General features: G+C 41.0%; 1 protein-coding gene across 2 annotated transcripts in view; it reads left to right on the top strand.

Moving 5' to 3' along the window:
- Positions 1-2,353: 2,353 nt before the first annotated feature.
- LOC106076834 (uncharacterized) overlaps positions 2,354-12,697 on the top strand; it is a 65,721-nt gene continuing 55,377 nt past the window's right edge. For both annotated transcript variants that reach the window (XM_056017704.1, XM_056017705.1), the window contains exons 1-4: positions 2,354-2,602; positions 5,306-5,442; positions 6,613-6,707; positions 7,580-7,753. In XM_056017704.1, the coding sequence (XP_055873679.1) occupies positions 2,518-2,602; positions 5,306-5,442; positions 6,613-6,707; positions 7,580-7,753 (491 nt within the window). In that variant the 5' untranslated portion in view covers positions 2,354-2,517. The remainder of the gene's footprint in view (positions 2,603-5,305; positions 5,443-6,612; positions 6,708-7,579; positions 7,754-12,697) is intronic.

Genomic DNA, 12,697 nt, shown 5'->3' with positions numbered 1-12,697 from the left:
CCCATTTAGCTACGATCTTAGAATTTGGTGACTGTAGTTTGCTTTAAAATAATATTGAAGAGAGAGGTTTTCAACTCTAAACGCTCTGTATGGGAATTTTAAACTCAAAACCATCTGGAGGGGTTTTAAACTTTAAAGAAAAAGCCATCTGGAGGAGGGGGATTGAAACTCAAAACCCCTTTGGCTACGTTCATAGATTTTATAGTGTGTAATTCGCTTTTTTTTATATTGAAGAGGTACTTTTTAGCTTCAAACCCCAACTGGAGGGGGGGGGGGGTTAAAACCCCTTTGGCTACGCTCATAGAATTTTGAGTGTGTAATTTGCTTTTTTTATATTGAAGATTGGGTTTATCGTAAATTTTGGAGGGGGTTTTAAAATCAAAATCTTCCTCAACTGTGCTGTTGGAATTTGGGGATTGTTGTTTGCAATTTTTTTTGTTTTGTTTTATAGAAGAGAGGGATTTAACTGCAAAAACCTTTGGTAGGGGGTTTAAAATTCAAAACCCCCTGTAGGGGGTTTTAAACTCAAAGCCCCCTGGTAGAGGGATTTGTATCTCAAAACCCCCTGATAGGGTTTTTTTAAATCTCAAAACCCCCTGGTAGGGGGATTTAAACTCAAAACCCCCTGGTAGAGGGTTTTTAACTCAAAACTGCCTCGGCTGTGCTGTGGTAAGTGATGATTTAGTATTAAAATCTCACCTAAAATAAACAATATGAAAGCAAAAATCAGTCACTTAATTCCGCCCCCCCCCAGTGGGGGGATTACATTTCGGGGGGGGGGGGGTTTGAACCCCAAGAAGCCCCCCCTGGCTTCGCCCATGGACTATAGATATATATATAGACTATGGGTTAGATTTAGTGGTTGTTGATTACGCTGATCAAAGTTTACTACTAGATACAAACAGAGACTTACAAAAAATGAACATTAACAAAGAGCTAAGGTAATGAACATTAACAAAAAGCTAAGGTAACAAATTGGCGTAATTACATTTCCATAGAGAGATTTCCTATTTACATTTTTTTTTATGGCTTTTCAGGTTGTAAAAGTTTTTCCAAATAAAAATAAATTAGAGCTTATATATAACGCTACCTTTATGCGTACAGCATGCTCAGAGCGCTTTGGTCCGATATCATTTGTAAGACAAGTTGGGAGAGAGGGTATCTTGGAGAATTAACACAACTCTGCTTGTGTCGGGTGTCGAACCTCGTAAGTAGCCAAGATAAGCCAAGTTCAAGCGTTCTTAGCCTCTCGACCACGTTTCCCAGTTAGCATATCACTATCAGTCTTGACTTTTTAAAGATGTAGAACAACCCGCGTTAGAGTCGCTTCCTATGCATGTTGTAAAATTAATGTTAATAACTGTCTCGCAAAGGCCAAAGCGCTTTGGTCACCTCAGACTGAGATTATTGCGGAATAGGTCTCTTCACCTGTCAGTAAAAATCAATAACTATAAAGCAGCGGTTCTCGCCACACTTTTGTATGGATCTGAACCTGGGAGCTCAAACGAAGGCAATTAAGGCTGCCCATACGCTTCCATCAAAGAAGCTATCGCTTCACTATGCCATTTGCTGGCAAGACTACATTACAAATAACTATGTTCTGACGGTGTGGACCGTATAGAAGCACTAATCACCATTCGACAGCTGGGCTGGGTCAGACACTCATCCCGCATGGGAGACGACCGCATGCCAAAGGCGGTCTTCTTTGGCGAGCTTAAAGGACCACGGCGTAACAGGGGATTTCCTCGTAAGCGTTGTCAAGATCAACACAGGAGCCATTTCGCCCTCACTGGCATAGAGGAAAGTAACTGCCAGTCGATGGCCTCTGAAAAAGTCTGTTGGAGAGCTCTCACAAAGGGTGAGGGAGACACATTTGAGACTCAAACAAAAGCCATTATTGATGACATGCGCATAAGACGGAAAGAAAGCTTAAATAGACCGCCAGCGGACAACGGCTTTGTCTGCACGAGATGCGGGAAAATATATAGGTCTGAACAGGGTCTGCATCGTCATTTTATCCTTTATCTTCGGAATCAAAGACATTTCCATTATTATAATAAATGGTGATATAATGATGTAATTAATAGTGCTCGTTGTTTTGTTAAAAACATTTAGAAAAGGGGCCTCAAAAGCATCTATTAAATTTGGCCCTGCAATCTGTAAGGCCTGTCCTACTTTCATATATGTTAGAAGCCCTCCACACCAGCGAAGCTCTCTATTTATCCCTTTTTCATTCTGTCTATACGAACAGACAAGCACCAGCCAGACAAAAATTGATTACGAATACACACATATCCTAGAACCCAGAATCTTCTAAGAGCACATTTAAAGAGGAAGTCACTCTCTTAAACTAATCTTAGTTGTATTTTATTTTGTGTCCATAATTTTTTATCTGCACAATAGATCTAGATCTTTTTGATCATAGAATTTGTAGAATAATCACTTGGCTTAGACTAGAAGTTGGTTCAATCTATGTAGATCTATTAGTGGTTGATTTTTATACAGAATTGTCTGACAATGTTGCCAAAGCTAGGCCGGTCATTACACAACGAGATGTGTTATTTATTATGCGCGTGGTCTCTTTCATGTCTGGTAAAGTATGGTAAGTATTAGCCACAGGTCTGGAGTTTGAATCTAATTTTCTTTAGTTCTAATATGTGTAAAATGAATGTTGACACTTTTATCTTAATCACGTGTCAGGGAAGAAAATTTGCATCATATAAAAAATTATCTACACGCAGTTTGCACCCATTACAACACAGTTACATCAGATTTCGACAATGTAGAGAGACGTCTTTCGCAATTAAGTGTTCTATGGGGTAGTTGATGTTTCTTTAACCAACGGTTAACAAGGGTATCATGTGGTAGTACAACGACCAACCGCCTTTACTTTTCCCAACTTAAGTCAGGTACCCATTAGAGTTGGGTGGACTCAGAGGCGCCACAAAAAAAAAATCCCGAAATGTCAAATTTCAGTCTTCACTGAGATTCGAACCCAGAACTTCAGGTTCGGAATTTAAGTGTTTAACCACTCAGCCACCGTGACCCTCCCCATTTCATAATGTCTATATTTTTTTTTACGTTACGTTCCATTACAGTTGCAGATTTTTACATCCTAGCCCAAATCTCCCACAGGAGTGGCGAGTAGGATTGGAACCCGGGACTAATGCCACCATCGAACGACAGTGCAGAGCGCATACCACACAGCCAGGCAACCTATGTTAGAATCTAAAAAGTGTATGATGTTTCCGACCATGAACTAAACTGCAGCCGCATCATGAATTCGAAGCGCTTAACCACTTAGCCACCTGGCCCCCTTCGTGCAAACACTGAACTATATGACACAACTCTAGAACTCGACAACTATGGCTCAAAATTGCGTGATTCTTTATCGAGTCTTACTAACCTAACAGCCAACACTGCACAATTGGCAGCACAAAACGTGTTAACGCTGTAGTAAAACTTTACTTAACTCTCTGCCTCACCCTGGGCTATACTGGGCCGGCATCACTCACTTTACCGAACTAACTTGCTGTACTGAATTCTCTTGACTCAAACATTTCTCTCTCTCTTTAAATAGTATCCTCGAAATACTTATCGAAAGTATTCGAAACGCCACCATCTTGTCGCCAGTTCTTTACAGAGCAGTTGTTCCGACCCACTGAAACGTCGGCACAAAGTGTAGAAACCCCCCCCCCCTTTTTTTTTTTTCTAAATCACTTTTTCTCTGATGGATTTGTACCATGACCTTTAACAATAGTGCATTGATGAGTTAATGGAATGGGACTCTGGGTGTAGAATCTACCAGGATAAGGGAACGGGGTCTTTACTTGTAGAACTTGATAATAAGCCAAGATATTTGTTTTTATAAAGAATGTATGGCTGTTTAACAAAAACAATTTAAACAAAGAATTATAAAACAAATATAAAGGCATTCGTGATTTGAAACGCAAATCAAAGATTGCTAAACCACGGCGCTATGGCTGAGCGGTAAAGCGTTTGGCTTCTCAACCGGGGTCCCGAGATCGAATCCAGGTGAAGACTGGGATTTATAATTTCGGGATTGAGTCCACACAGCTCCAATGGGTACCTTACATTAGCTGGGGAAAGTGAGGGCAGTTGATCGTTATGCTGGCCACATGACACCCTCGTAAACCGTGGGCTACAGAAACAGATGACCTTTACATCATCTGCCCTTTACATCACATGATCTGAAATGGGAACTTTATTTAAAACAAAAAAAAAACAACAACGTGTAGAGACTAGAGGATCCAAAAGAGACAAGAAAATACGTCGGGGGATACAGCTAGCTACAATGCTGCTCATATTTTAAGTAGATAAAGGAAGCCGTTTTCTAACGCATACAAATAATATAAACTTTAAATAACTTATTAATAAGTGTGAACGGGTGCACCATAGGTCTACAATCAAATTGTTTCAGGTTCTAACCGTCTAACGCATACAAAAAAAAACAACAACTTGAAATTACTCATTAATTAGTGCACATGTTTGCATAGAGTATGCATCTAGTCAAACTGTTTCAGGTTATTGTCATTTAATTTGTGTACCTTTTTGTTGGTGTGACCCGCGACACGAGTGTCGGAAATAAAAATTGCCCGCAGGTCGAATTAGGTTGAGCTTCACTGTTATGAGCCTAGAGTCTAGACGATCACAGGACCATATCACGAGGGTGTGATATTCGCGTGGGCTAATCAGGTCTTGGTCATGTCACTCGCATGCCAAATGGAAGAATCCCTAAAGATTTCATATACGCTGAGCTTGCAAAGGGAGTCAGACCCAAGACCCGCCCAAGACTAACCTAAAGAGACAAGAGAGTCACGGCATCGACCAAACATGGAGACAGAAGAAACATGCTGGTACGAACTGCACCGAGTGCAAAAGAAACGAAGCTGCGTCAGCCAAGAGAGAAAAAGAAAGCTGCCCTGCCCTAAACCCTAGGGTACATGCATATATATGCACGACCTGTGGCAAACTCTGTCGCTCCAGAATTGGCTTGATCAGTCACTCAAGATTCTGCCCCATCTCAAGACGCAACCAAAGCCACTGGGCGCATCCATTGTCTTCCCAGACAGAAGGAGCAATATATAATCAAGTCTGCACTTTTATGAAGTTCCTTCCGTCGTCAAACTTCAACGCTTGCAGCACGCTGGCCTGTTTTATGTGTAACTCTCTCTCTCTCTCTCTCTCTCTCTCTCTCTCTCTAACTAAAACCTATCATTGTTCAACTATATATATATATATAAATTGTATATCCATTTATGTTTGGCATGGTTCCGTTCAAAAGGTGATACAGGTGATAGTGGACTACAGATCCATCATAGTGGTACTTGGTTTTTAATAACGATTCCGAACGTAAGCTACCTACAGAGAAGCTCATTCATAAGCCTGTGTGTCACATCAACAGTACAGCAAATAACTAGAGTAAGCTAATCTATCTATCTATCATCTATCTATCTATCTATCTATCTATCTATCTATCTATCTATCTATCTATCGATCTATCTGTCTGTCTATCTATCTATCTATCTATCTATCTATCTATCTATCTATCTATCTATCTATCTATCTATCTATCTATATCTATCTATCTATCTATCTATCTATCTATCTATCTATATACAGGGCCGGCCCTAACGATTGCGGGGCCCTATGCAAAACTGATTACGCGGGGCCCAGTCTGGATATGGATAAGCGGATCCTATCAAAGCGAGGGGGCCCACTACGGCGCATAGGTTGCAGTGGCCTAAGGCAGGGGTCGGCAACTTTTTCTAGTCTGAAGAGCAAAAAATTAAAAAATTTTCTTCCTAACAATAAATATCGCTCGCATAAACAACGTTTTTATAAAAAGAAAGAAAAGAAATAAGAAACAAAATTTATTTATTTTTTATATAAATAGTATTTTTCACAACAATCAGATTGTATTTATAGAACTTTTACACATACCAGACATCAACATTTATACCAATGACAATAATATCAGGTAAACACATTTGGTGGGAGCGATGGCATTACAAATTTGGTGTGAGCGATGGCTTTACAAATTTGGTGGAAGTGATGGCTTTACAAATTTGGTGTGAGCGATGGCTTTACAAATTTGGTGGGAGCAATGGCTTTGGTCTTAGAAAGTCTGCATACATTAGGCTCATCACTTGTTGTTTTTAGTTTCACACACGACTATAAATTTTCATTTGTTAGTTGGCTTCTTGCTTTACTTTTAATTATATTTAAGCAAGAGAATATATGTTTATAGCTTTTATATAGCGCCACTTTCATGCTTATAGCATGCTCAGAGCGCTTTGGTCCAATCTCATTTGTGGACCAGTTGCGGGGGGGGTGGGAGGTTTAGGGGGGTATCTAGGAGTTGGTTTTCCTAGCTGCCTTTAGGTGCTCAGTAAACGCAACTCTGCCCGAGTCGGGTGTCGAACCTCGAGCCCCCTTCTAGGTAGCCAAGCCAAGTTCAAGCGCACTTGGCCTCTCGAACACGCTGAACTTTAATGGATATTCCTGAATTATTTCCCTTTCGTAGTATGCCCATAATATATATATATATATGTGTGTGTGTGTATATGTATATATTTATACCGTCTCTAGGTAGATGTATCCTTCGATAGTAGACAGGTAGCTGTTACGTATATCGGGCAAAACAATCTACATACTGAAACTATAAATATACTTGGGTATAACGAGTGAGTAACAAGTTCGCTACCTTTGAACGTGTACTTTTTAATTGTTTTTTATGGTTATCTCCCTTTCTCTCACTTTTTTTTTTTTTTTGTTTTTTTTTTTGTTTTTTGTTTTTGTCTTTCTCCCACTGTGCCCCTTTCTCCATGTCCTTCTCACTCTTTCTAATCTTTAACCTGCGGGATGTGTGAGTATACAAAAAAAAAAAGGGTTGGGGGCGCTGTTTCTCCTCTTCTATTCTCTTTCACCTTTCTCTTTGAGGAGAAACTTTGTTTGCCAAAAAAATATGCTCAGTTTAATGTTTTAGTTCTCTCTCTCTCTCTCTCTCTCTTTCTTTTATTGAGTCTTACTCTCCAATTTTCGACTATACCTCTTTCTACCTCTCCTTTTTTTCCCCTCACTCTCATTCACCCTTCCCCGCTGATTCTTTCGCTCTCTCGTTCTAACCCTCTCCAGTACTCTTTCTCATTGCTACCTCTCTCAATTTCTAGATCTGTCTTAATATGACTCTCTCTCTCTCTCTCTCTCTATTTCTATCTAGTCTATTCTCTCTCACTGTACCCTGTATTCGTCTTCTTTTTCTTCTATTTCTATCTACTTCTCCATCTCTTCAATTTCGTTCCCCTCATATTTCTGTCTTCAATCTTCTCTCTCTCTCCCTCCTCTCTCTTTCTTATTTTCTCTCTCCATCCTCCAACACTATCTCTCTGCCTTTCTTTTTTTTACTCTTATATTTTATGTTCACTCTTTCTCTCTCTCTCTCTCTCGCTTTCTCTCTCTCTCTCTCTATTTTCCATCCACGTTACAACACAAATAATGTAAATTTTCAATTTATTCATAATTCTTTTAAAGCATTATAATCTTGTATAATTTTTAGAAAAAATTACATCCAAAGAGCGCCAGGGCTAATGGAACCTTTTTTGATCAAAAGCCAAAATCCAATAATTGTATCAGTCTTAGTGATCGATGAAGCTAATCTAACCAGCACGGCATCTTTTCAAGCGTTGCCTGTGCAGTCGTGGGGCAGAAGCTACATCATCGTTACGCTAAAGTAAATGTGTAAGCTCACACGCACACACACACACACACACTTTGAAACATGAAATACGAACCATTTTTTGTTTGTTTGTTTTGTTTGTATGTGTGTATGGGTCAATGTCCTACAAAACTTTAATAAACAATGTTTACCTTTACTAAAATGCTCTCAAAATGCTCTCTGCACCCTCTGGAAATCTGTCCGTTTTTTTAGATTTATTTTATTCTAATTGATGCTTGACGATAATTTCATAATTTGTTGATAAAATTTGAGAAGTCTACCTTTCTTCCTATACCAAAAAAATATAAATGTGTAACAGCTATAGTACCAATGTGAGGGTTACAAAGATTCTGAAGCGGAAAAAAAAAGAAAAATAGCCCCCCTCCCACAAAAAAAAACACAAATTTCTGATGGCAAAGCCCATCATTACCTACAAAGTGCTTCCAATGGCTTGCGTCTCAAATAGCCTCTGACAACCAGTCCAACTCCTGGCCTTCACGTGTGGCTCAGTTACTGAGCCTGGCGGAACCGTTTCCACAGACAGGAGAAGGGGCAAAGGCGAGCAACTGGCGCCTAAACCAGTAAGCTTCGGGCAGGAGGGGCCCGTTAGCCTTGGTTGGCTACCCATCTAGGAGAAGGAAAACTCTGAATCCAAACCTCCGCTGCCCTGTGGCTATACCCAAACACGGGAAAGGCTTCGGGAGACAACCCTGAGGAAAAGTCGGGAGCTGGTGACCCTTATGCAGACTGTGGCACACCGTGCTACAGCCTGGCAGATCCTGCGGCGCTACTGATCCCAAACTGTATTGGATACTCCGTTCCTTTGGTCACATCAGCTGCGCGGAGAGGGGGGAACTGCTGTGTGGGCGACATCGTTCCGACCATAAACAATGCCCAGGCTTTCATCTCACTTGCTCTGAAATGAACCATAGTCGTTCTACGACTGAAGGAGGTCAATGCCAATGATGGGCAATCCCTGGCAAATGATCATTCAACCCCCCAATCAGAGGCGGCCTTAGCAGAGCGCGATTCCATTGGCAAGTGTCATATTTGGGGCCTTAAGCATATATATATATATACTGTACCTCACCCTCCTCCAACGCTGTAGGCCTTACATTAGCTACATAGCACCTTACGTAGCTACTGTAAGCCTACCGTTGACCTTTTAAAATAATTAGATAATTACTGTATTGTAATTGCTCTGCATGAAATATTTCGCCTTTTAAAATGTATAAACGTCGTAACTATTGATTCATAAACATTTGGCATGAAAAATCAGCAAACTAGACAAAAATAATTTCTGCTAAGCTGTAGTCGGTAAGTAAGTATTAATTTCAGAAGAGAACTGAAAAGTTGCTTAGACGGGTCAAAGACGAATTCAGTCACGGAACTTTCCTGGCTTGTCGCTTTTGCACTATTAATAGTATTATGTATTGTCTCTCCCGATGCGCAGCCCGAATGTCGAAGCCAAATTGATTTTCTTTAAGAACAAGGTGTACGATAGGCGCTACAGTTGTCCTCTGACGTTCGCAGATCTGACTTTTGCGGAGGAGATATTCCACGGGTCTTGAAAATAATTAATGCAAAAAATACGCCCGCCACCCGATGTATATGCACTGTAGGCAATTTGGGGGAAAAAAATGAGAGCGTCATCGCTAAACTTTCTGGATGCTGATTGGTCGGAATAACATTAACTGGTTCAATCTAGACCACCATTGGCCTCCTTCAGTCGTAGAACGACTATGGTTCATCTCAGAGCACACTTCCTCATGTGGCTGTGGAGCCCTATTTTGGAGAGACACTCCCGTCCACAGATAGCGCAGGTTAAGGTGGCTTTTGCTTCGGTGGTAGAGGAGCTGGCCGTTTTTCGGATTGTGCGTTTTTCTTCCTGAGCTGAGACCCATGTACTTTCACTGTCCATAGCGTTCTTGGTCACTGTCTCTCTCCACCTGTTTAATCTAGACCAATCGTTATAATAAGCCTCAACACTGACCTGCGACTCCGCAACCTCTGTAGACCAATAGCTCGGTGCCCGTGATAGGTCGTGACGTCAGAAACAGTTAGCATGTAAAGGTTATTTAGAGAATAAGAAATTGCTTCTTAAGAGATGAAAGTGCTAGGGGATGTCCTGTGGTACTGTTCGTATCCAAAAGTATTATACGTATAAGACATTAAATACCGCGGAGATTTCAATTCCTCGGAACATACGCCCCCTTCAAAAGCCCATAAAACACTTTATTTCTTTGTGAATTGTCATTTAGAAAATTAATTTTTCAAAAGTTGAATGTATGTTACAACACTATAAATGACCTTCCTGATTGGAGACATGGTACCTCCAAGAGATGCCCATTATGCGTCTCAGGCAGCGCAAGTGGAAACTATTCAATCTGTGCTCTTGGTACATGTATGTTGACCAGCTTTCACTGCCATAAAGGAGAGTGCTCACAACACAGGCGTTGTAGACTAGGATTTTGGTCGCTGTGGTCAATTTACCATTTTCCCAGACGCGCTTGGAGAGTTTTGCCAATGCTGTGGTAGCTTTTCCTATCCTTTTTGTCAGCTCGATGTCTAAGTCTAGGTTACTGACAATTACTCCAATCAGGAAGTTTTGAGATTGGCCAATATGAACAGCATGTATGCTCTTCTGACACAAAGAAGATTACGCTGGCTCGGACATGTCACCCGCATGCCAGATGGTAGAATCCCGAAAGATATCTTATATGCTGAGCTTGTGGAAGGAGTCAGACCCAAGGGCCGCCCAAGACTAACATATAGAGATGTCTGCAAGCGAGACATGAGAGCCTCAGGCATCAGCGAAAGTATGTGGGAAAACATAGCCAAAGACCGGAGTGCATGGAGACAGACTGTGCGTGCTGGGACAACCCTTGCTGAGAACAAAAGAATTGAAGCGGCTTTAATCAAGAGGAAAAAAAAGAAAGCTGCCCTGTCTGCAAGCCCTATATCAGAGGCATACACATGTACGAATTGTGGCATTGATTAGCCACACCAGATTCTGCCCCGTCTCAAGATTAAGCCAAAACCAGTGACTCATTTGGGCGCATCCATTTCCTTTCGAGACAAAAGGAGCCATATATAAATGACCTATGACTCTTTCACGTCGAACAAAAAAAAGAAACTCACCACCGTTTCAAACTTGATCCCTTCGCATTGTCCTATTTAAATCCGATTGGATGTCGTTTATTTTCGAAATAAAAAAAAATGTTAATTGGTCACATCTGCTACTTGTTTTCATTGATGCCAAGGCGAACTGTCTAAAAGTGATAACCTCGTTGAATCGACAGGTCATAAGACTGAAAGGTACTTGAAACGTAAAATACCATGCTACGAACTCGCATGGTAAATGATATCCTATAGATGCTTGGGAAAGCTTCCAAAATATTGAGTAACAAATCCTAATTAACTCTTTCTCTCCGTAATTATTTACCATATTCTGATGGAAACAACGTTGGTATCGTCGGTTAGGAGAGAAAGAGTTAATGAGAACTGATCTGGACTGCGATGCTGAAGGTGACAAGGAAATCTACTATCGCGGGCCCCCCCCCCTCTCCCCTAAGGCGCTGGGCATGGGGCACTAGCCCCACTCGCCACCCCAGCACTTCTCCAAGGATCTCTCTAGCCACAGGTTGAGAACCTCTCTGCTAGACAGAAGAGCGTACTCATTTTTAAAATAGCTCATGTCAAATGAATTGACATATCTATTGTCACAGCTTTCCTATTCTATTTATAATAATAACTCGATGGCATCTACCATAGGTCTCGATACGTCTCTAGGTGTCCCTGGTTCAGTTCTAGTTAACGAAATAAAACAATTAAATCACTAGATCAAACACATAAACTTTAATCAGCTTTACAGCATATCACACACGCTGGTCTATCTCTCTGCTGCTCAACCTCTGACAACAAAACACACTTCCGGTCGTTTGCGCAGAAAGAATGTAAAAATAGATTATACACACATTCATCCGTGACATCTCTCAACATTGAAACCAAAAGCTGCGCCCGCGTTCGTTGTGACTGGCTTGATTTTTGTGTCTGAGAGAGAGAGAGAGAGAGAGAGAGAGAGAACGAAGAGAAATGATGATAAAAAAAAAGTGAGATCAGTAACAGTGTAGTAGGAAAGAAGGAAATAAATAATATTAAGAAATGGGTGAACTAAATCGTGAGACAATGGAAGAAAGAGATTATTTTTTTATTTTTTTTAGCGAAATAGAGAGAAAGAAAATGAGAAATATTGGTTATTTCATTAGGTGGATATATGGGTTATTTCATTAGGTGGAGACTAGGATTTTCCCCTACAGCGAGTAGGGAAACCAGTTTAGACATTAACATTGTTCTATACATTGATCAACGACATGTTAATTCAGCCACTCTATGGGCAGGGTTTAATCCACGAAAAAAAAATGGAAAACAGAAATGGAAAAGTGGTTTGAGTTCTGGGACAATTCCCAAAAAGCCAGTGGAGTCTGGGAGAGCATGAGGCACCCTGACCGCACATCCCCGTGGTGGAGGCTGCCCAGGCCTAAGCAAGCCATTATAGCACATTGCAGGACAGACCACTGTCCTGTTGGCTCAAATTTCTCACGGCTATGGCCAAATTTTGATTCACGGTGCCCCCGCCGCGGGGAAGTAGAGGAAATTGCGTCTCATATTCTTTTCGACTGCCCCTGACTTGCTGATCTCCGTCTCGACAGGTCTAGGAAACAAAATTCTCTGCCTGTATGGTTACATGCATGCACTACGCAATACAGCAGGGCTTCTGTCCAGGGCTTTTAGCATTTCAGGATTTGAGCCTCTCAAGCCCTCACTCAAAGGATGAGCATGATTATGAATGAGAAATATGGTGAATGGAGACAGAACGAAAAATGAATAAGTAAAAAGGAGATGACTGTAAAGCTTTTAAAAAAAAATTCAAGACTTATTTCATGTATATTTCCGCCT

The sequence above is a fragment of the Biomphalaria glabrata genome, chromosome 18, assembly GCF_947242115.1.
Source record: "Biomphalaria glabrata chromosome 18, xgBioGlab47.1, whole genome shotgun sequence".
In the NCBI taxonomy this organism is placed as follows: Eukaryota; Metazoa; Mollusca; class Gastropoda; family Planorbidae; genus Biomphalaria; species Biomphalaria glabrata.
Note: the sequence above shows the minus strand (reverse complement) of the source record. Positions and strands in the feature narration are given on the sequence as shown.